This window comes from Halichoerus grypus, chromosome 4, assembly GCF_964656455.1.
Source record: "Halichoerus grypus chromosome 4, mHalGry1.hap1.1, whole genome shotgun sequence".
NCBI classification, from domain to species: Eukaryota; Metazoa; Chordata; class Mammalia; order Carnivora; family Phocidae; genus Halichoerus; species Halichoerus grypus.
In genome coordinates, this window is record NC_135715.1 from 1,205,058 (window position 1) to 1,230,049 (window position 24,992).

A 24,992-nucleotide genomic window follows, 5' to 3' on the forward strand; every position below is an offset into this window, starting at 1 on the left:
GAATGGACCCATAGTTCAAGAAAGATCAGTACTTTCTAAGTAGGAAGGCATTGATTACCACCATGGACGCCGAGCCAGTCTTCCCCAGGTTGGAACGTCCCCAGCTGCCTGATTGTGGGCACTCAGCGTCTCTGTCTTAGCTTCCTCAGCTTCAGGGTAAGGATAATGACCATCCTCACCTTACAGGTCGTCGTGAGAATTAAGTACGGTAGTATCTGTAAAGCATCTGGAGCTGTGCTCGGCACATGAGACGCTCCTAGCTGCTGTGACTGCCCACGCGTCCCCTAGCACGAGGATCTTCATTCTTGTCTTTGTAGCCGTAAAGAACACAGAATCATGGATGCAAAGATATTCCTTACAGTGACTCTCATAAAAATACGGACATGACAGAGAACCATCTTCATTTTAGCCTTGTTATATAATTCCATGAATCTCAGCTATGTTATAAAGCAACCAGTCCAATAACCAAAAACCCCGAAGGTTTAGGAAAATCGGAGGCTGGCAGTGCAGACAAGCCCAGGAGGACAATTCCCAGCCTGAAGTGACCACATCAGGGGGTGCTAAGCAGCATCCAAAGGAATCTTTGGAAGGGATAGCAGTAGAAACCATTATCATTTGTCACAACCTCGTGACATCAAATTCAAGAGCTGAGGACAGTCATGCCAGAAAGATAAATTGCGCAGACTTCAAAGGACCCCAGGCCTGGCTCTGAGCCCCTTGTCGACTCATGACCGTGCTGCCTGGGAGACCACAGACCGAGATGGACCGGCCGTGGGCTTGTCCAGGGACATGCCATTTGGCCTCCTGTCGCTGAGGCCAGTTCTAGCCTCGGGGCCAGCTCTGGGTGTGTCTCCCAGGAGGGGGCACCAGGAAATGCCCGCAGCTCTGAGGGAGTCCTCCCGTGTGCTCAGCGCCTACGTCACTCAGTGATTCCTGGCTAACTGTTCGGTTCTTGGGTTCACGCCTCTGCAGGGGCACGATGGGCAGAGAGTCTGCAACAGGAACAGTGTGTCAAGGCTTGTGTTGGGGATGAACCAGCTGAGTCACGTTTACCAGGGGACTCCCCGATATCTAGCATTGTCCTGCCCTGAGCTGGTCCTTTTGCACTTGTGGTGAGAGAGGGCCTCTCCGTGGCAGGTGTGCAGGGTGGAAGGTGAGGCTGTGGGATGATTGTGTCTAGAGAAGGCAGCTAGAGGGTCCTGAGGGACGTCCGGGGGCTGCAGCCTCACCGAGCAGGTGCGGTGTCTCAGGGATGGAAGCACTCAGCTCCGTGCACCTGCCAACAGAGACAGATGACGGGGTCGGAATCGTCAGGCTGCTGGTCTCGTGCAGCCATCCCGCACAGAGGGCACCTTGACTTAGCGAAGCATAAGGGGAATAAACGCATGGGTTCAGGTGATGGTGGGGAGACGTTTCCTCCAAGACAGGCTTGCTGGATCCAGGTGTCACGAAGGAGCAATTCCAGTAAGAATTGAAAGCCAAGAAAGACGCAGGGTCACCTTCCCCGAAGGACTTCCAAGGCAGGGTTACTTTGTCCTGCCTGGGTCGGGGACGTATTTCCTCTTCCCTTCCTCTGAAGGGAAGAAAATGGGTCAGGGTGATTGTCAAGATCCTTCCTTGCCCTGTGATTCTGTAGTTCCTCCACCACTTGGACTCAGGAAGTTTCGACTCAGAGTGCATTTTGGAAAATTGAGAAGTCCGGGTGGGCTCTGCCAGGTCTTGGATGCGATCGGTTTTTGCATGTGGTTGCAGGTTATTCAGATGACCGAAGACGCACTGGATTTGGTCTCCTATCAAACCCCAGCTTTGGAGCACACTGAGCCCAGCAGAGGACTTCAGGTCATCCAAGAAGGGATTGAAGATACATGCAGCACGTTCGCACACTCGAGGACAAGTCAGGTGGGGTCCCTGGAGAACTTGGGGACACAGTTCTGGGCACGGAGGGAGCACAGACAGAAGACTCATCCATCATAGCCAGCGCTTCTTGAACAAAGTCAACTAGAAAGATAGCGTCATCAGGCTAGACGTAAGAACCTTCAAGGGCAAGACGAGTCCTGTAAAACCACGAAGATCAGAATAGAGTGGACAGACTGTTGACCCAGGATCTCTGAATCAGGGGGACCTTCCTTTCATTTGGAAGAGGCACATTTACTACTTTTTGAAAGAGGCATTCGCTTTCACAGTAAGTAGATTCATGAAACTCCCTATCCTATAATTAGCAAGAGGGGGATTGAAAAGGCTTGAATCAGTGAATTGGTGGCCAAGACACAAAATGCGGTGAAGACAGAGGAGATTTTTAACCATCTGATGTCAGCAGTGAGGCCCAGCGCACCGCCCGCCAGGTGCCCTCAAACCGTCCTCGTGGGAAGGGGCTGTGGGCTGGCGGCCGTCAGGCGCCCGTGACCGGGGAGCTGCCGCAGAGCCGGCCTCCACCAGCAAGGCACTGTGTGTATTTACGGCCCTTGGAGTCCTCGTCTGTTTGAAGCAGCAACCATTTTCCAGTTATTGGTGTTAAGCCAAACAAACAAATATCACTCGTCACTGAGGTTATCTCACAAGGCCAAATTAGGGGTAAAGGTTCCTTTTCTCAGCCCCGTAAAGTGCCCCAGTATGCTTCCTCCTTGGCCCTTCCTCTGAATATTTATGACTCACAAATGGTCTCTCCCCTAAGTGCCTTTTGGATCATATTTAATCAGTACTCATTTACTTTTCATAGCGAACACTTATTGAATGGCAATATATCGAGATCGGGTTATAGGTATTAATAAAACGTGGCCTCTGCCCTCCAGGACTCACAGTCCAAGGATAAATCACGGGAGCCGTGGGCGGGGGTGGGGCGCTGTGTGCGGAGGATGCTCTGCGCCCCTGCGACCCCATTCACAGGCTGACAGAAGAGGGAGACACTGAAGGAGACGAAAACGACAATCAACCCGTTTCACAGAACGGGGGAGATGTTGCTCCTGACACAAGCCAAGAGTGTTTGTCCAGTGCGGGGACAGCTCGGGTCGGCCGAGGAGCGAACACGGGCTTCCGGGGGGGCAGCTGGGAGCCCGCACCGGCCTGGACAGCGCCAGCAGGACGGCTGTCTGGAGGTGGGAGCAGGGTGGGGGCCGCGGAGCCTCGCACACACCCAGACCTCCGCTACGAAGCCTGTGGGTGGCTCGTGCCCTGGAGTGCGTGCCACGGCTCGATGGCCCGGCATCCTCCTGCGCACAGACATTCGGCGTGCACGGTGCCACGTGCTCTTCACGGCCTTACGAGGTAGACAGGGCAGCTTTCTATCCCCGGTTTCCATGGGGGCGGTCCGCCATAAATCAAGAGTGCCAAATAAAAACAAGAAGCTCGCTGGCTATCATTTTAGCTGCATTTTGCATTTGTTTGCCCGGTTTAATATCAATGACCTACCCGAACATGGAAGGACGCCATGGGAAGGTACTTGAGATTCACTTCACGGCCATCACGGGGAGAGGAGTGGGCCTCCGAGGGACCTGAGAGGCACACCTTGGGCCAGGGCCCTGGTGGGAGGTGGGAGGGCTCCAGGGCTCCAGGGGTGACATCTAGGGCCCCTGGACAGCAGGTGGATGAAGACGAGAAGCGTGCAGGTTCCTCTTTAGTGACATCAGTCAGAGGTCAGAGAGTAGAACGGTAACCAAGAGTCAGGTGAGTGCAGGGCCCCATGAAGGAGAGAAGCAGCTGTTCCCCCGAGCCTGAGGTTGGGCTGGGGATGGGGGCACAGAGCATCTCATTGCTCTCCCCAGGGCTGAGGCTCCAATGCAGATTAACGTCAGCTGGGGAGGTTGTGAAATCACCCAGCCTGGGCCCAAACTGTGGAGATCCTGATGGTACTTGAGAGAACTCTTCAAGCCGGGATTTCAAAGCCGGGATTAAGACGCTGGCTGGCACGTTCTCAGCACTGCGGTGAGGATGACTTAAGTACGGGTACTAGGCACACCATCAACTGTGCTTTCCGGCCCGTCGCTTTCACCTCCTTCTATAGCATGTTTTTAAAGATTTTATTTACTTATTTGAGAGAGAGAGCGAGCACAAGCACGGGGAGTGGGAGAGGGAGAAGCAGGCTCCCCATTGAGCAGAGAGCCGGACATGGGGCTCGATCCCAGCACCCTAGGATCATGACCTGAGCCGAAGGCAGACACTCAACCAGCTGAGCCACCGAGGTGCCCCCCGCCTCCCTCTACAGTATTTAAACATATGATGCTGGCTTCTCTTTTCCACCATCTCCCGTATATTCTACAAGAAACATGTCCTCGATTTCAGTGTTGTGACCTATGAGATCATTGCAGAAGAAAAGCATTTTTTTAACCGTCATTTTATTTATTTTGCCAAAATTGCACTTTTGAGTCTATTGTTGGCAGGGAGTGCAGCGTCGTTTTTAAGCATTATCGCATTGTCGACATTGGCATTACGGAAACCTGATATAAAACACTTTCTATCCTGCTTTGATATTGATTTACTATCGGAAGACCATTTTCTGTTCATCTCAACCAGATGGTAAGAGGAACGTGAGGTGGATAGGATGCACATTTCCTGACAAGGTATTTCTCATCTAACCTAAAGTAAAAGACAACGTTTTCTTTTTGCTTGAAATATTTTGTTGTATTTTTTATATATAGAAAAGAGCATGTAACTGTGTTAAGAGATGATAGGATTCTAAAGGATAAAAATAAATCTGAAGGACACATTTTGCCTATTTAATTTATGCATATCCTTTATTTTTTCCAGTTTTATAATTGATAAATAACATTGTGTAAGTTTAAGGTGTACAGTGTGATGATCTGATATACATTGTGAAATGCTTACCACATTAAGGTTAGTTAACACATTCACCACCTCACGTAGTTCCTATACTTTTGTGGATGTATGGCAGAAACACGTAAGATCTCCTGCTTAGCAAAGTTCAAGTACTCGATACAGTATTGTTAACTGTGATCACCTTGTTGTGCATTAGATCTCCAGAACTTACTCATCTTGTAACTGAAAGTTTTTATCCTTTCACCATCTCCCGATTTCCCTGACACCCCCAGCCTCTGATAACCACTAATCTACTCGTTTCTACAAGTTCGACTTTTTTAGATTGCACAAATAAGTGAGATCATGCAATATGCAATATTTATCCTTCTCTGTCTGACTTACTTCACTTAGCATGATGACCTCCATGTTCATTCATGTTGTTGCAAATGACAGGACTTCTTTCTTTCTCGTGGCTGAATAATATTCCATTGTGTATGTGTGTGTGTGTGTATACACACCACATCATTGTGTGTTCATCCATTGGTGAGGACTGAGGCTGTTTCCATTGTGGCCACCGTGAAATGTTGCAATGAACATGGGGTGCGGATATCTCCTTGAGAGAGTGATTTCATTTCCATCGGATATATTCCCAGAAGTGGGATTGCTGGATCATATTGTAGTTTTATTTTGAATTTTTTGAGGAAGCTCCACGCTGTTTTCCACAGTGGCTGCACCAGCTTGCATTCCCACCAACAGTGCACGAGGAATCCCCTTTCTCCACATCCTCGCCAACACCTGTTACCTCTTGTCTTTTTTATAATAGTCATTCAATAGGTGTGAAGTGATATCTCCTTATGGTTTCGATTTGCACTTCCCTGATGATGAGTGATGCTGAGCACCTTCTCATGTACCTGTTGGCCATCTGGATGTCGTCTGTGAAAAAAATGTCTATTCGAGTCCTTTGCCTATTTTTAAATCAGATGATGATGATGATTCCTCGCTATTGAGTTGTACCAGTTCTTTGTATATTTTGAATATTAATTGGTCATACTGGGCTCACAAAATCTTCCCTTCTCTGCTGTTTCTAGAGATAATTTTGTTATTTCCTTTAAATGTTTGGTGAAAATTTTCAGTGAAACCATCTGGGTCTGGATATTTCTTTTTTGAAACTTTAATAGCAAGTGGATTTTTTTAAAAAAGGTTATGTGCCTATTCAAGTTATCTATTTCATTTTGGCTGAATTTTGGTAGTTTGTGGTTTTCAAGGAATTGGGCCTTTTCTTCCAAGTTTTTATATGTAAGAATGGAAGCTGTTCACAGCATTCCTTGGTTATCCCTTAATGACTATAGAATCTGTAGCTATAGTTTTCACCGGTTTCATACCTGATATTGGTGATTGCAGCCTTTCCAGAAGTTTATCAATTTTGTTGATTTTTTTGAAGAACTAACCAGCTTTGCGTTTCACTGATTTTCCCTATGTTTCTTCTGCTTTCAGCTGCATTGATTTCTGTCTATATCATGATTATTTTCTCCATTTTTCTAGCTTTGGATTATTTTGGCCCTATTTGTCTATTTTTTTGAGTTGGGAACTTACAGTGTTGATTTGAAACTTATCTTCTGTTCTGAGGCGGGCACTTGGAGCTCTCCCGTTCCCCACCAGTACTTTTCTATCCGCTCCCACAAGTTTCGATATGCTGCATGTTCATTTTCATACAACTTCTCATATTTTCAAAATTTCTCTTGCACGGCCTCTTTGGCTCATGGGTTATTTACAAGTGTGTTGTCTGGCTTCCACAGGTTGGAGATTATGCAGTGGACTTTCTGTTGTTACTGATTTCCAGTTTGATTCCACTGTGGTAGAGAACATGTTCTGTGATTTCAATCCTGTTGAGCTTGTGACCTGGATTATTGCTTGTGTATCGTGGTGATTGGAAAGCATGTATATTCTACTGTTGCTGAGTGCAGTGGTCTAAAAATATTAGCTCGGTTCTGTTGGTTGATGGTACTGTTTAGTTCCTGCACATCCTTCCTGATTTTCCCTCTACTGGCTCTGTCCACTTCGCTGAGGAGGGTGTTGGAGTCTCCGACTTCAGTTTTGGATTTGGCTACCTATATCTATTTTTAGCTCTGTCAGTTTTTGCTTCATATATCTTGAAACTCTGTTTTTTGGTGTCTGCATATTTAGGATTATATATATTCTTGGTTGATGAATCCTTTGATTCATTATGTAATGTCTCTTCCTACCCTTAGTGATTTCTTTGTTCTGCAGTCTACTCTATCTGATATTAATAGAGCCTCTCCTGCTTTTTTAAAATTAATGTTTTCATGGAATATCATTTTCCATTCTATTCTTTCCATCTACCTCTATAATTACATTTGACTTGAGCTTCTTACCGACGGTGTGTGATTGAACTGTGTTTTTATTTACTCTGATAATCTCTGTATTTAATTTAATTTTAATACTCGGTATTTAGGTCACTTACATTTAAGGTCATTATTGATCGTTAGGGCTTTGGTTTGCCATTTTATTATTTGTGTCTGCTCCTTCTGCTTCTTGTTCCTTTCTTTCTCTTTTCTTATGTTGGGTCACTTGAATATTCTGTAGAAAATAAATTTAATTTATTTTTAACATTTTTTTGGTGTATCACTTTGTATGGTTTTCTTAGTGTTTGCTCTACTATTACAGTATATATATACATACATACGGGCACAGTGTGTGTGCGTGTGTGTGTGTGTGCGTGTGTGTGTGTGTGTGCGTGTGCGTGTGTGTGTACGTGTGTGTGCGTGTGTGTGCGTGTGTGTGCGTGTGTGTGCGTGTGGATACAGTGCATGTGTACTTGGATACATGTATAAATTATCTCAGGCTACTGCCATTATTCTTATTACTTCAAGTCAAGGGCTGGAATCTTGCTTCCATTTAGATTCTTTTACCTTCTCCATTAAAAAATATGATTGTTTTAAGTCTTTCTTTTACATGTGTTGAATACCACATCGGATGATGTTATAATTTTTGCCTTAGCCATCAAATATCATTTAAGACATTTATGAAGTAAAGGATAGTTTATTATATTTACCCCTATTATTACTATTACTCTTACTGTCCTGCTTTTCATACTGAAATTCCCAGTCTTCTTTTATCATTTTCTTTTCATTTGCAGAGTTTCCTTCAGCCATTCCTTAAGCTGGCCCTGCTGCTGATAACTTCCTTTAGTTTTTCTTTGTCTGAGAATGTTTTCATTTCCCTTTCATTCTTGAAAGATAGTTTTGCTGGGTGTGAGGTGTTAAATAACAAATATTCAACCGAGTTAACTTGGAGATCTAATTGGCTTTATTAAACGTTTCATGAATGGAGCAGCATCCCATCTGGCAAGTAGAGGGGAGCTCTGGGAATTCGTACAAATGGAAGGTTTTTATAGAAGGAGGATAGGGCAAGAAAGTTACTAGCAGAAGAAAAGGATTATTCCAGGCAAGGTCTTTTTCTAGGGGGAAAGGCAAGGGGCCCTATTGTGCAGATTACTTCGTCTTCCTTGGAGGGCGATGGAGAGGCCAGGTGGCAGACTCATTGGCACCCACCAGAAAATTCTTGACTAAGACTACATTCTGGGGGGGTAGGGGGTTGCAACTGCAAATCACATTAGATATTAAGCCCTGGTTTGGGGACTTGGCCTAAGTGGTGCCATTTTCAGCCTGTGGTTTCCTCTTTAACAATTGTTGTGGTTGACAGTTTGTTCTCTCTCGGCTCTTCCTTTCTCTGGGCCTCCGTGGTTTCAGACAAGACATCGATTGTCACTCACATTGGTTCTTTTTAATAGGTTATGCGTCATTTCTCCTTTGTCTTTAAGAGGTTTTATTTTTATGTGGCTTGGTGTGGATTTTTTTTTTTTAAGTTTATCCTGATTGGTGTTCACTTAGCTTCTTGAATCTGTAGGTTGATGTCTTTGGCCAAATTTGGGTAGTTTTCAGCTATAAGTGCTTTTTTTAATCCCACGTTCTTTATTCTTCCCTTATGGGACTCTGACAATAGGAATGTCAGATCTTTGTTATTGTCCCACAGACCTTGAGGTTCTGTTTGTTTTCTTCAGTCTATTTTCCCTCTGTTGTTCAGATTGGGTAAAAGTTATTGATCAGTCCTCAAGTTCACTGATACTGTTCCACTTTTGAGCTCATTCAGCCTATGTTCATTTCTGTTATTGTATTTTTCAATCCTATAATTTCTACTTGGTCCTTTTTTTGATATAACTTCTTTTTCTTTTTTGAGATTTTTTATTTTTCTCATTTGTTTAAACCATTTATAATTGTTTCTTGAAGCATTTTTATTGTGGTTGCTTTGAAAACCTTGCCAGACAATTTTACTATCTGATTTATTTTGGTGTTTATGTGAGTTTTTTAGCTAAGATGCACCGGGAAGCTACTCAAATCAGAGGCTGAAAGCTCTCAACAGAAGGAAGGAGCGGGAGGGACAGGAGCAGGGAGGGAATGTGGTTTGTTTTGCAGATTGGACGGCTCCAGCCAAGGAATTGCCTGGCTCCCTGTCTTACCTGATAACCCTCTACGTGAGCCAGTCTGAGCAGGATTGGAACTGAGGACCTGCACAGAAGCCCCCCAAGACATCCTGAAGCTGCCTTTAGCTCACTATAATACCAAGATCTCCTCCTGCGGGTGGAGTTTTCCACCATTTTTTGAACAATGTATGCACCATCCTGTAGACAAGCTCCCTGCCCCCACCCCCTAATACACTAAATAGAAGCCTCCCGAACTAACCCCACCGGGAGACAGTGCTTTAAGAGCCAACTCCCTGTCTCCTTCCTTGTAACAAGTAACAAAAAGTTCTTTGCTCTCGACACTTCCTTGGGTTGTATTCAATTTGATGCACTCCAAGAATTCGATTACAAGTTCATCCTCTCTCTCTTTTCTTAAATCACGTTGTGTTTTTCCTGCTTCTTGTTATGATAGATGATTTGCACTTGTATCATGTGCATTTTGGATAATTTGTTAGAAGATTCTTGATCCCATTCAAGCCTCCTATTTATTGGGTGGTCACTCTGGTTCTGTTCAGTATGCGGGACCTGGCCCCCTTTTGTGAGCCGTAATTCCAATGACAATTTAGTTTTGGGGGCTCTTTCAATGCAATTAAGGTCTGCTTCACATTCAGCAAGGTTCAAAATTTTAATAAGCATGAATTCACTTTTTAATTAGAAAAACGAAAACTCAGTATGGATGTGTATTTCATATCCCATGTGTGAGGACGGAGGGCACCAAGATCCAAGTGAACTCCAGAGTCAAAGCAATGACTAATGTAGCAGTGGTCTGTCCTGTGGCCAGGAAGGGAGGGCACAAGTGAGCGGGTCAGTCTGACCTAATGCCAGGTAGCGCCAATTAGCTGGTGTACAACCTCTGGGTTGTACCCACTGGGTAAGGATGTGCCCGTCTCAGACATGCTCTTCAGCATCTGAGAGGCGTTTGCTCAGCGGCCGGAGCTGGATTCAAAGTTAGGGCTTCAGCCTACGAAGCTGGAATGTCCCTCTCAGGAAAGAAGATACATAGCAACACAATCCTAACTAATTAATTAATGTTGCACATGTAAAACATGGTTATAGAAGGTTTATATATGCAATCTTAGCAGCAACTCACGTTCCAAGTGGACAGTGATGCTCTAGAGGGTGGTTTGTGCATCACGTAGACGAAACTATCTCTGCTTGCTGAGTCATGAATCTCTGCAGACCAGGCCTTTGCTCAGGGATTACTACTATTGAAATAATTTTATATATTTTGACCTTTTGCTACTTTTCAATTTATCTTTGATTAAATTTTAATACATGAAATAATACAATTTTCACACACATGTAATGCTGAATTAGGCTTCATTTTAAAATAGATTTAGCATAATGAAATGAGTCTCTCTGCTGGTCTTTTAGTGTAATCCTGAAAAAATGCAAACACTGAAATCTACTAATAGACTTCCCATAGCCTCTTTCATGGCTGTGATTTTCAAAAGCTCACCAGGTATTTTTAAACATTAGCTTGGTTGAAACCTTTCCAAATCTTGCAAGGGAAAGATGTTTCTTCTACATTAAGGGCTAGAAAGCTGACGGCGGCAGAACTAGCATGCCCGGAGCCACGTGGCCAGTGGTGGGCTTGAGGCCAGGCTTTCCGAAGAATGTTACGGGACCCTTTGCTGCCTCCTGCTTTCTCTTACCCTTGGTGGAGTGGGACAGTCTTGCAAGCATTCTGCAAACAAGACAGACTCTTCCAACAGTACCTTTTCTCAGGAAGGCGAAGACTGTGGGCCAGTATAGAAGAGACTTATCTGTGGAATTATGAGAATTCTATTAATGATGTAATGCTTACTAGATTTATTCTGTAAAACCGGTTGATTCAACTAAACCTGCAGTTCCCCTCTCAGGTAGCAATTCAGCCGTCTGGCCTGCAGAGGGCAGCACGAGGCCGGCTCAAGGAGGATGCTCCGCGCGGTGACCAGCATCCCCAGGCCTTGCTCCCTGGTCACCCGAAGCCCATCTTGGGCCCTGAGGGGCATGGGTGTCCTGGCGCCAGGAAGTCGTGCAGCGCCTAGTGGCAGGAGGCAGTCTGGTCCTCTGTGTGTTTACAGAATGGAGGTGAGAAGATTCTGAACCGAATACACATTTTCTCAACTACTTTTTCCACCTGGAAATCCTGTCCGTAATTGGGAGTGTGTTTTTTCTGCATCAGATGTATTGAACGCTATCTTCAAAAATATTTCTGACTGTATGTCCTGCAACAAGAATCCCAAATCATTTCCTGAGAGCCACACACACACAGAAAAACATACAGAAATAGCAGCTTTGTGACATTGTAAAAGTCAATTGGTAAAGATTTTTTTAAATATACAATTTTATATAATTGTATATTACAATCTTACATTGAGATTTTTAATATACAATTTTATATTGAGTTCTTAATCTCCTAATTTTTTAATAGTGTTAAAGTAAGAAGTATGAATGTATTGCATAGACCATTACTACTCAAATAAGGATTTTAAATTCAAATTCCAAGTTGTACCTTAAATTTCTGTTACAAAGGTATAATTAGGTAGTGAGCTGGTGAGCTGTAAGAGAAAGACCATCAGCTTGGAAGACACATGAATTCTAGCCTCTGTTTGGCCATTTCCTGCTTTGTGAGCTCGGGCAAAGCACACAACTTCTCTGAGCCTCGGTCTCCTTATTTCTAAAACAGGGACCATAGTTCCTGCGTCAGGGAGGTCTGCCGAGGAAACTCGTCTCACTTATAACTCTCCATTATGAGTATAAATATAATGCAAGGCAGATGCACGGTGTTATTTATAAGAGTTTAGTTTGTGTAGCGTTTTATCCAGGGTATTTATCTTCTCCATCCATGGTCTGACCAGGAAGCCACAATTTAGAGCATTTACGTGCCTTTGCAACAATCACACAGACGGTCAATGGCAAAGCCAAGACCTACAGCTCTTCTCTGGCTCCAAACCCCGTTCCCTTTCTACCTCACGGTACTACCCAAATTTGTGACGGGTCATATGGAGACATAGAGACTACAGTCATCCCCAAATCACACTAACTTTTAATAAGATTGGCTGAATGAGAAATTCAGCTTCAAGGAAACGTTTTTGGTAAAGACTTAGGGCAATTGTTCAATCCAAATTCATGGCTTTACAAATGGGCTCTGCCAGTGGTTTGGATCCAAAGCTATTTTAAAATGGCTTTAATGTTTCTTATATGTAATAAAGAAAAATTTGCAAACAAACTGGATGTCCAGGAATATGAAGAGGGAAATTAATAACATAAATTATGATATATCCATCAGGACAGGATATTATGCAGCCATTAGTAGTCTGTATCCTGTTTGATGACATAGAAAGACATGAAGTAGAATACTGAGTGAAGTGGGAAGCCACAGAAGAGTGTGTGTAGGATAATTCCAGGTGCGTGTTCACACGTGCACATGGAGGAGGAGACTGGGTGTAGACACTGAACCACGTGTGGTGACTACACCTATGGGTGGGATTATGTCCCATCGTTATGTGTTGGTGGTTTTTTCTGGTTTCTCAATTTTTCAATGTACATTCTTATCTTGGAAACAGAAAAAAATTAATTATTTTTTATTATTTAAGTATAGTTGATATACAATGTAATGCTAGTTTCAGGGGCACAGCAGTCTTACACATTACGCAACGCTCACCACAGTAAGTGTAGTCACTGTGTTACCATACAACGTTGTTACATATTATTGATTACATTCCCTATGCTGTACTTTTCATCTCCATGACTCACTAGTTTTATATCTGGAAGTTTGTACCCATTAATCCCTTCCACCTGTGTACCCATTCCCCCTTTGCAACAGTCAGTTTGTTCTCTGTACTTATGAGTCTGTTTCTGGTTTTTGTTGGTTCATTTGTTTTGTTTTTGAGATTCCACATATAAGTAAAATCATGATATTTGCCTTTCTCTGGCTTATTTCACTTAGTATAATACTCTCTAGGTCCATCCATGTTGTCACAAATGACAAGATCTCATTCTTTTTTATGGCCAAGTAATATTCCATTATATATATATGCACATACCATATCTTCTTTATCCACTCATCAATCGATGGACACTTGTGCTGCTTCCATATCTTGGCTATTATAAATAATGCTACAATAAACATAGGGGTGCATGTATCTTTTCAAATTAGTCGTTTCATTTTCTTTGGGTAAATGCCCAGTAGTGGAATTACTGGGTCATATGATAATTATATTTTTAATTTTTTGAGGAACCTCCATACTGTTTTCCACGGTGGCTGCAGCAGCTTGCCTTCCCACCAACAGTGCACAATGTTCCTCTTTTTCCCACATCCTCACCAACACCTGTTGTTTCTTTTCTTGATTCTAACCATTCTGACAATTGTGAGGTGATATCTCATTGTGGTTTGTTTTTTTTTTAAAGATTTTATTGATTTGAGAGAGAGAGAGAGCTAGAGAGAGCATGAATGGTGGGAAGGGGCAGAGGGAGAGGGAGAAGCAGACTCCCCGCTCAGCAGGGAGCCCGATTCGGGGCTCCATCCCAGGACCCTGGGATCATGACCTGAGCTGAAGGCAGACGCCCAACCGACTGAGCCACCCAGGTGCCCCCTCACTGTGGTTTTAATTTGCATTTCCCTGATGATCAGTGATGTTGAGCATCTTTTCATATGTCTGTTGGCCATCCAGATGTTCTCTTTGGAGAAATGTCTATTTAGGTCTTCTGCCCATTTTCCATCAGATTATTTGTGGTTTTTGTTCATCTGTTTTTTGATATTGAGTTGTATAGTATCAGTTCTTTATATATTTTGGATACTAACACTTTTTTTAAAAAAAGATTTTATTTGTTTATTTGACAGAGAGAGAGAGAGAGCGTACAAGCAGGGGGAGGGGCAGAGGCAGAGGGAGAAGCAGGCTCCCCACTGAGCAGGGAGCCCGATTCGGGGCTCGATCCCAGGACCCTGGGATCATGACCTGAGCCAAAGGCAGTCGCTTAATCAACTGAGCCACCCAGGTGCCCTTGGATACTAACTCTTTACTGGATAAGTCATTTGCAAATATCTTCTCCCATTCAGTAGGTTGTCTTTTCATTTTGTTGATCGTTTCCTTCAGTGGGCAAAACCTTCTTATTTTGGTGTAGTCCCAATAGTTTATTTTTGCCTTTAATTTAATTAGTTAGCTAATTAATTAAATGAATTTAAGATTAATTTTTAGAGAATTGTGTGTCTATAACATTGCCAATAAAATCAAAACAATTTTGTAGATGAATATATGGAGACAGTTTTTCAGACTAAAAGATGCCAAAGGAAAACCTTAGAAATGTACAAAGACTGTGTGAGCTGAAAACAAGAGGCCTCAGAGCCCAGGGACTCTGGGTGGTGGGAGAGGTGGGGGAGGTGGGGGAGAACCTAAGGAAACCCCGCAAGAATTGAGGCAAAGCATTGGAATTTGACTGGGTTTTCTTCACACAGGAAGGTGGGGAATCCTATTAGTTCATCACTAAAATGCTTTTGGGAATTCTGGAAATAGAGCTTAAGCAGTGGGCTTTTTACTGGGAAGTCTGCTGTAGGTCAGAGAAGGTGCACAGTTGCTCAGCTGACATCACAGAGTTGGGATGTCATCCTGGAGCAGAGTGAGCCAAACAAAATTCCCCGCACGAAGCTGAAGCGGACCAAACAGACTCCTCCCCTCCTTTCCTGCCCTTCCTGTGACCTTTGACCCCACCCTGTATACCAAAGATGAAGTGTGTTAAATTTGTGGATGTTTTTAGCTTTTAAGATTGTTATGTTGACTTCTTAATAGTTTCTGAATTTAAAAACGAAGCAAAACAAACCTACCAAATAGAGAGAATTAGTTATTAAGTAAAACTGTCAGGAGAGAACCAAGACCCAGTTTTAGACGGAGCAAACTGAAACAACCCACTTCCAATACAAAGGGTAACACGGGAGTGCTTGGTGCTTGGGTTTCCCAAACCGGCGACGCGGCAGGATAACGACGAGCCGGGTCAGATTTCACTTGACGTGATCATCGGGTTCTTTCCACGAGAGTCAGAAATTAATAAAATACTGCAGTTCTGGTTTTCGGGTTAGAAAGAGGCTGGGGAGTTAACTGACTTGCCCCTGTCAGCAGCAGACGGGCCACCGCTGTCCGTGGCTCCGTGGCTCCGTGGCTCCGGGCGGTCGTCGCTTTGAAACTGTGCGGGGTGGCTGTGCGGTGACCCCGGCTGGGGGTCCCCACGCGGTTATCTTACATTTACCTACGGGCCAGGCACCGTGACAGGGTCGCTCGTGTAAATTAAAGTGTCGGTGTGTAAAACACAGGAAGGGCGTTTTCTCGGTTTGGCTTCTGTGTCTTGTGTTGTGTGGACTTGCCTTTTCCAGACCAGCTGTGCCTTTAAGGTCACGGCCAAGCTCCCGCTCTGTGCAAGGGCCGGGGGGCCGCGGGTGTGCCCGCCGGCCAGCGCTGCATTGAGCTGTTTTGTGAGGCCCAGCAAATCGGAGAACGTGACCGAGAACAAATGCTCTTCTCCCCTCTGCAGAGATGAACTGAGTTCTGCTGCCGCCAAGGGAATTTATAATAGATATTTATAGAAATAAATGAGCCGTCCAGTGATTCATGTGCTTCAAATCAATCACTGAGCACAAAGCTCCCTGATTCGAAATGCCTGGGAGGCCTCAGGCGGCCGCGGCGGCTCCTTGAAGAGTCTGCAGCTGAAGGTTTTGTGGCCGAGAGAGGCTCATCGCTGCATTATTAACTCGGGCGAAGCGTTTGTTCAAGCAATAGGGGAATAAGCACTCTAATCATCCGGAAAACTAATTAACTTCTTTTTTTCAAAAGCCTTATCAGATTTCTCCTGTGCAGCTTTCCTTGAATTCCTCAGGACTGAAGGGCTGGAGACATTGCCGAGTGGTTATCGAAATAGAGTAAGCAGTCAAAAATGCCTTTGAAGCCGGGCCGCCTTTGTAGGGCTGAAAAGCAGCAGTCCCGGGGCCTTCAATGTGGACTTGAACCCTGGGTCTCCCCTAGCTGTGAACTTGGGCAAGTTATTTGTTACCTTCACGTTGCAGCTTCCCTTCCGCCTCCGTGAAGCCGAGCCCAGGACTGGCTTGTGGGTTGTGGAGGTGAGCGACCGACAGGCCCGGGCTCGCAGAGCTGTACCCGGGCCACCCGAGCGCCCGCGCGGGAGCGAGGATGCACGCACGAGGTGGCTGGGGCGGCCCAACGGAAGCCTGTGACCCCACAACTTCAAGGACGCTGCATTCCCTGTGGACTGGCCCCATGCGGCCTGGGGGTCACAAGTTTGGACAGAGCCTGTCTGGGTCCTAGAAGCTCAGCGCACTCACTGGGCACGTGGAACCCTGCCATGGAGATCAAACCATGTTCTGGGGCGAGCCTGGCTGAGCAAGAGCTTTAGCAAAGGCTAGAAGCCCAGAAAGGAGAAGACACACCCTCCTTGTTTGCCTGCGGACCAGTCAGGCGGGCCAGACCCACTGTCACCTTCAGCCTGAAAGGTGCTGTCCTGTCCTTAATCTCTGAGGTAGGTTTAATCTTCCAAATAGATCAGCCCGGCCCCAGCTGACCTGGGGCCCCGACATTCCAGATGTTACTCATCAGCTGGGAGACGCAGCCTTCTCCCCATCCTTTTCCTCTCGATCGCTCCCCATGAAGCTCATTTTAGAATTGCTCAGTCTTCCACCAAGGTAATTCACCTATCCCCACCACACCCCCGGATGACAGAATTGCAACGTTCAACCAATTTATGAGTAAAAAAGTCCATGGAAAGAGCACCATTACATGGGGAATTGTGAGGAGCAGCAAGAGAATTCTGTGCTCAGATGTTTCATCCGCATTATGAAAAGCCATTTATATTCCCTTTCTTATAGCATTTTAAAATTAATTTAGAGTACGTTTAGAATCAAAGGAGCAACGTTCCAGTTGAACACCATCCTTAGAAATTTAATATGCTTCAAAAACTGTAAATATAGACCCAAGTAACAGGATAAAAGAACACAGGCAAAAACAATTCTAGGAAGGAGGGGAGTAGGGGCTCCTGCTAACGTGGAGAGAGGCAGACACAGTCTTCAATCCTAGTGATATTTACAGCAAAGCCTGTCAAATGTCAACCTTTGAAAATCAATTCCAATCTTTAAAAAGTGTAAGAAGAAACACTATGTGCACATAAAACAAGATAACAAAAGGACAGTGTCTCAAAAGACTTCTTGACTTCTAAAGTAATTTATCCATCTACTTAAAATGGTTAAATGACATTTTCCTGAAATATATGAGTTTTCAAAGCCTAATTGGAGTTTCTTTCTGTTGATCTGATGTCAGAGCAATAAATCATTTTGATCTCAAAAAAGAAATGTGAATATCAGTTTATAAATTAATTGTAATTTGAAAGATCGTCCATGAGTTTCAGTCAATCAGGCATGAGAAGATCTGAGTAGCTGGGTTGGGTGCCGATAACCACATTAATCATAAGGCTTCCAATTTAGACAGCTTGAATGCATTTTTCCTACAATGTCAAATGTGACATGAAAGATAGAATAGAAAAGGACTTCATAGCTAGCCTATATCAGGGCGAAGGGAGACAGACCTGCCCTCCTCTTGCGGGGAGCGGCCTGCTCACAGGGGGCCAAGGGACCGCAGGGAGACAGGCGGAAGCTGTGGGCCGCGGCATCCCATACAGCCCTGCCTTGGACCAGGGCCCATTTTACAGAAAAGATGAGACCGTGGTGCATGACAATGGAATGTATGGTCTCATCACAATCTCCCATCACCCAGGGCCCTGGACCAGTGTGAACTGTGGACTTCAGTTAATAACAGTGTGTCCATACTGTTCATGAATTGTCACAAATACACCACACTGATGCAAGAAGTTAATAGGAGACACTGTGTGCCAGGGATGGGTGCCTATGTGGGCCTTCCTGTACTCCCTACTCAATATTTTTATAAATCTGAAATGGTAGTACAAAACATGAAGTGTGCTTGTTAATTTTTAAAAACTCACAACGATGAGGGCATGTCAAAGGGAGACAGGAGCCAAGGGAAAGCGCTGTGACCGGTCAAGGCTGGAGTGATGTGAGCAAGTAGGGTAGTGTGGGACTGGAACCCAAAGCGTAAAATCCATACCCATGAGCACATGCTGACTGAGTTAAACTGTTAAATAAGTAGGGGAGAACACACAAATCTTGCGTGGAGAACAATTTCATATAGTTCACGTAGATGCATCATGCTGAGGGACGTGGAGCGTAGCTCCCCACACCGTAAGTGTGGGCAGCACAGCGTGGACAGGAAGAGAAAAAGAGGGACTTTGCACCAGAGAAACTGGACCAACACGACTCAGGCTCGCAATCAAGGTCAACACCAACAGTGAGGAGTCAAGTGGACAGAACACATGCACGCAGCTTTGAGACTCAGTAACTCGAATTGTACCTGACATCTGCGGACCCAGGGCACCTACATTCAATGTACTTTGTGAGATATTTTGGCTTAAATATACTACCATCTTAGTATGTTTTCTCTTGTCTCTCCTGTTCTATGTTCATATTTATTTCTTTTTGTGGATGAAAATTTTTTATTCTATATTCTATTCTTTTTCAGTTTGGTAATTGTCAATATATTCTTTATTTAGTGGTTACTAGGTCCTTTATTAAGTCTGATTTATTGAAGTCTGATCTAAATTAGTACTCTTGCCTCTGCAGGACATTTTGAAGACAGGAGAACACTTTAAAGATTTATTTATTAATTTATTTGAGAGAGAGAGAGAGAGGAGGGAGAACAAGTTGGGGAGGGGCAGAGGGAGAGGGAGAAGCAGGCTCCCCACTGAGCAGGGAGCCTGATGCGGGGCTCGATCCCAGGACCCCAAGATCATGACCTGAGCTGAAGGCAGACGCTTAACCCACTGAGCCACCCAGGTGGCCCTGGAGAATGCTTTAATTACGTCTACTGCCTGGTTTATTTGGAAGGTCATTTTTTATTTTTGTTTCTCCGTTGCATCCTTTCATTCCTTCATTTGGATTATTTGAATCCTGTGGAATTCCATTTTAATTTATTTGCTAATGAGAATATCTGTTCTAATTGCTTCAGGCAATCAAGGATTTCAAGGCCATTCTCTGCATACAGAGGGGAGGTTTTATGCTCTGCTTTAGAAGGTCCAACTGACTTGCAGTTTCACGTTTACCCTAATGTCTCTGTCCCAAATCTCAGGGCCCTCTTTTTCTCAATTAATGACCCGCCCTTAATAGAAGACTCTTGGCGGGACTGCGTGTCCAACTTACAGGATAATTTACAACTTGAACAATTAAGTTTGAAGTCTAGTCCTCAGTTCTGACTACTTTTGCAAGTCCAAGAACAAGAGATTCCTTCAGTAGAGCGTGTGACTCTTGATCTCGGGGTTGTGAGTTTGAGCTCTATGTTGGGTGTGGAGATTACTTAAAGATAAATAAAAAAATCTTAAAAAAAAAAAAGAGGGGCGCCTGGGTGGCTCAGTTGATTAGACATCCAACTGTTGGTTTCTGCTCGGGTCATGATCTCAGGGTTGTGAGATCAAGCCCCACTTTGGGCTCTGTGTTCAGAGCAGAGTCTGCTTGAGACTCTCTCCTTCTCCCTCATGCACTCTCCCTCTCTCTTAATAAATAAAATCTTAAAAAAGAAAAGAATAAGAGCTTCCTCTTAGGGCTGCTGTTGGGGCTCCCTGGCTCTCTGACTGCACGTTAAGCTATACTCAGGCGTTCCAGACACGCTCCGGTCCAGGCCGCCCACGCTGCCGTCTTGGTATCACCATGCTGCCAAGTCAGCTGACTGCAGCAGCTCCTTAACTTCCCCGAGTCTTGCTTTCAGCCAGCGCTCTGTCAGGAGCAGCTACATGTACGATATAAACCCATTTTGGTGCTTCAACGCGAATGGATTTCACCTTCAAAAAGATCCCAGCAGGGGCGCCCGGGTGGCTCAGTCAGCTGGGTGTCTGACTCTTGATTTTGGCTCAGGTCGTGATCTTGGGGTCGTGAGATCAAGCCCCGTTGTCTGTGCTCAGCGTGGAGTCTGCTTGAGATTCTCTCTCTCCCTTTCCATCTGCCCCTTCCCCTGCACTCTTTCTCTCTCTCAAATAAATGAAGAAATAAATCTTAAAAAAAATCCCAACATATCTGAGCTCAGACATGTGAGCAACCTAATCCTGGAATCCCAATGGAGGATCTCTTCCCTGGGATCATTCCTAGTAGCAAGAACTATATAGTGAGGACGAGTCTGCAAAACAGAAACCACTCCAGCAATTTCAGCACAGGGGACCCAATACAGGGACTTAGTTATATGGGGTTGGAGGAGGAGGTGAGGCATTCAGAGTAGCAGGTGCAGAAAGTGGCTACTTTTCATAGGGCTAAAGAGACAGTAAGAAGAGCAGATGTTACTGTATCCCCTGTTCTGGAATCTTCCAGCGGGAGTGAGCTCTGTGAGGAGTTGGAACATAAAGGAGGAGTAGGCTGGTAGCTGGTGTTGTTACAGAGGATATTCAGCTGCTGGCGTGGACAAGGCGAGGGCAGAGGCTCTAGGGTGAGACCTTTGGTCGTCTCCTTCTGACCTCCAGTTCCCTAGCAGGGACTCCTTTGGCTGAACCCACCAGGAGGCCAGCTGTCCCGGGAGCTGGCGTGTCCACAGTGTTCTCTAGGATGTAGGGCAGATCCGGGAAGGGCAGGCAGAGGCTCTGAGAACACACAGGGGAGCCTCGGCCTGTCGGGTGTGCAACCACCCTCGAACCCTCCAGGCAAGCAGCCCCAGTTGGTTAGGGAGCTCCCCTCCAGTCTTGTCCTTAGGGACCCCATGGCCTTTTAGTGCTATTCAGTTTTTAAAAAGTTCTGTCCAGGTCAATTCAAAGCTTTCATGTCAGATCCAGTCTGAAGCTCGTGGCTTTTCCCCACCGCTGTGCAGCCAGGCCTCACCAGCCTGAGGCGCCTGATGACGGGAGAAGGTGACGTTTGTCCTTCTCTCTTCCTTCACCTCCCACTGCTCATTCTAACTCCCTGAATTGAAGTCCGGACAGGAGGATCAGGACAGAGGTTACACATCTTTGGTTAACTCTGCACATGGCCACTCTTTCTGTCAGTGGTCCTCACTGTCAGCCCCGAATGGCCATCGATGCCCTCTCTGTGTGGGCATCCCAGGCCAGTCCTCTGGGGGACACACACATGACTTTCCCTGAGGGCTCCACGCAGGGGGTCTGGCCTCTGTAGTTTCCTGGCAGGACAGGTCCTGATGTCCCTGAAATTGCCTCAGGACCTCCAGAACCCCTTCCCCCATTCTCCGTGGTCAACTGCCCAGCTGTGGATGGACCTTCAGGATGGGGGTGCTTGGCTATGTCCTGTTAATCCTGAAGTGGCATCTGCCTCCCATTTTCTGTGGCTTTCTTTAAAATGTAGGGTCCTCAGTTTGGTATCCCAGTTGTCAATTCTTGGGACATCCTGTTATGTGCCCACTGATTGTGTTTCCATTTTCAAATTGGAAAAACAAAGGCACATTCCTGTAAATTTCAGTGACGGGGATGATTGTCAGGACCCCCAGCACATGTCTGCTCTGCTGGGCCGGGAGTTCTCTAGTGTCCTTCCCTCTCTGTGCCTGGCATGGTCTGGGTGTTTGTGGCATCACTGTCAGGACTGTGACTGGGCTCTGATACCTCCGAACCCAGCAGGGGCAGCAGGACCCCGGGGAGGGCGGACAGCTAGCACCTCACGCCGCCCTACGACCCTGCACTTCTGCTCGGGGTGTGGGGCGCTGGCCTTCCAGCGGCCTCACTCACACTCTAGTTTGGCCCTTGCCTTGTGACTCTTCTGGTTTTCCTATTCCTAGAATTCCAACGGTAGCAGATGGTGTTAAATGTGTGGCCAGGCAAATCGGGTTCCTTCAGGGCCTTGGCCCTCCTTTGGTGGACTCGGCTTAAGGTGTCACCTGCAGGTGGTCAGGTTTGTAAGGCCTGCTGTTCTCCTCCGGCCCGGGAGGGGAGGGGCTCGATTCTTCTCTTCTGCTCAGCTCACTAGCTTGTTGGAAGTTGCCCATGTTTCTTGGGGTAGTTCAGGCCATCTGGGGATATAAACTCTTTTAATCTTAATTCGAAATTCTCAGGAAACAAACAGGTTGGTCCAGAGTGGAGTACGTGTTGCCCTTGGGCTGACTGTTGAGAGCTCCTGGCGGCCAGCATCCCGCATCTCTGACCAGGGGATTTGTGGGTTGGGTCCCTGCTCAGAGTGCCCGTGGCTCCTCCCTGCACCTGCTGTGAGCTTCCGTAAGTGGGTTCAAAATGCCTTGGGTGCCTGCCTGCCGATTTACCTTGCTCTCCTCAGGGCTTCCCCTGCCCTCCCGGTCCTCGTCCGCCTGACGGGGTCTTCTGCCGACCAGTTTCCTGGGACTGGGGGAGAAGGGTCTGGGCTTAGGTGGTGGATAGCCACAGAACGCTCTAATGAAAATCAGGAGAGTCTAGCAGGTGTCCGTGTCAGCCACGGGTTGAAATCATACAACCTCGTGCTCCTTTACACAGACTTCTTTCACCAAAAGTGTAACCAATAACGTTAAAAAAAAAAGTGGACTATAAAGGTGCTATTGGCACCAACCAAATCAGGGGCCGTCCTGGCCTCAGGGACACGGGGGGACCTGGTCCGTGCTGACCCTCTGGCGGGGACGTGGGTGGGGGGGGACCTGGTCCGTGCTGACCCTCTGGCGGGGACGAGTGTGTGGGGGGGACCTGGTCCGTGCTGACCCTCTGGCGGGGACGAGTGTGTGGGGGGGACCTGGTCCGTGCTGACCCTCTGGCGGGGACGTGGGTGGGGGGGGACCTGGTCCGTGCTGACCCTCTGGCGGGGACGTGGGTGGGGGGGGACCTGGTCCGTGCTGACCCTCTGGCGGGGACGAGTGTGTGGGGGGGACCTGGTCCGTGCTGACCCTCTGGCGGGGACGTGGGGGGGGGTCTGGTCCGTGCTGACCCTCTGGCGGGGACGTGGGGGGGGGTCTGGTCCGTGCTGACCCTCTGGCGGGGATGTGGGTGGGGGGGACCTGGTCCGTGCTGACCCTCTGACGGGGACGTAGGGGCGGTCTGGTCCGTGCTGACCCTCTGGCGGGGACGAGTGTGTGGGGGGGACCTGGTCCGTGCTGACCCTCTGGCGGGGATGTGGGTGGGGGGGACCTGGTCCGTGCTGACCCTCTGGCGGGGACGTGGGGGGGGTCTGGTCCGTGCTGACCCTCTGGCGGGGACGAGTGTGTGTGGGGGTCTGAGCACCGGGAGCACCGAGAGCCGCTCGAGCAGTGAGCGGCTGGGGCGCCGCTGCCGGAACCCTGCAAGCCTGGCGGCCGACGGAGCCGACGGAGCGGGGAACGCTCAGGCCGGCGCACCAGTGGCCCCAGGCGCCGGAAGAAGCGGAGCACTGTGGGAAGGGCGCGCGGTTTCGGCGGGTTCCGTTAAAATGGCGGCCTCGTCGCCGGCGTTGCCCGCGGGGCCGTAGCCTGTCTGGGCCGTCGGGAACCTGCGGGGCGTGGGGCGGGCGGGCGAGGGCAGGGGCTCTGCAGGACCCCCGGGGCCGTCCCGGGCGAGGATGGCGACCCCGGACCAGAAGTCGCCGAACGTCCTGCTGCAGAACCTGTGCTGCCGGATCCTGGGCAGGAGCGAAGGTAGCGGGGCTGGGCCGGCGGCTCGGGGCACGTCCAGGAGGCCACCAGTCCGCGTGAGGCCCGGAGGCCCCCGGGGGGCCGCGGGGGTCGCGGCCCCGGGGCAGGGCGGCCCCACGCTGCGCCCGCCCGCTGCGGAGTGCTGCAGCCCCCGGGGCGGAGGCCGGGCCCTGGCGGGGCTGAGTCACCGCTGCCGCGCGCCGCGGTCTGGGGGGTGAAGCCGGGGGCAGGCGGCTCGCGAGCGCGTCCACCTGCTCGAGAGTCACCGGGCAGACGGGGCCGGGTCACACGGCTGTGACCAAGCTGAGGGTGACGCGGCGAAGGGGGTAGCCGGGTGGCGGCGGGCCGCATCATTTCCCTGCCCCTTGGGAAGGTCTAGCGGCTTTGAGTGGGGTGCGAGGGGGAGCGTACGACTGTTCCCGGCCCCGGCGTTCTGAGGCCTGAGGCTTGCCCTTTACGTAAAGCTGCTCCTGGAGGGTTCGCCCTGCGCATACTGTTTCCCAGACCCAGCCCTGGACGGTGTGTAAAGACGTTACGGTCGCGGTGCTTCAAAAAATGGCAGTTTGGCCTCTCTTGGTATTTGTTTTGGCGGGAGAGGTGAGTTGGGGATGCACCGTGGAGGAGTTTTCTGGGTAATTGAAGAAACTGGGTTACTGTTCCTTCTGCACCATAATGTGGCAAAGAAATCGTGCAGTTTTTGCTGGAAGACTCTAAACAAAATTACTTTTAAAATATTGAGGCTAAATTTGGATCTTTCATGATTCATGGCAGGTACATAATTTATTTGATGTTCTATGGTAAGGGTAAAGGCATAAAGATGGATTTTTTCTGGCATATTAAGTGACACCAACTTCACACAGTTCTTGCGACATTTTATAAAGTTTAACTGTCACTTTATTCATCCAGCAAATCTTTGGGCTCGCCACCCCTAGGCATTAAGCTGGGCGCTGGTGATGCCCACGTACACAGGTGGTTCCTCGGGGAAATGTGCCTTCTGGCGGAGGAGACAGGACAAGATAGGTGAATGTATGTTAGTGGTAAAAGCGTCATGAACATAGAGTGGGGTAGCGGCGGGGGGAGAGGTGAGG

At 47.4% G+C, this 24,992-nt stretch overlaps 1 protein-coding gene across 3 annotated transcripts in view; it reads left to right on the forward strand.

Annotated features, from left to right (window-relative positions):
• Positions 1–23,689: 23,689 nt before the first annotated feature.
• The window catches only part of TUBGCP3 (tubulin gamma complex component 3), a 70,666-nt gene continuing 69,363 nt past the window's right edge, over positions 23,690–24,992 (forward strand). Inside the window, exon 1 of one of the 3 annotated variants that reach the window (XM_036068085.2) lies at positions 23,690–23,907. In XM_036068085.2, the coding sequence (XP_035923978.1) occupies positions 23,832–23,907 (76 nt within the window). In that variant the 5' untranslated portion in view covers positions 23,690–23,831. The remainder of the gene's footprint in view (positions 23,908–24,992) is intronic. The other 2 variants (XM_036068098.2, XM_036068078.2) reach the window with 2 other exon arrangements.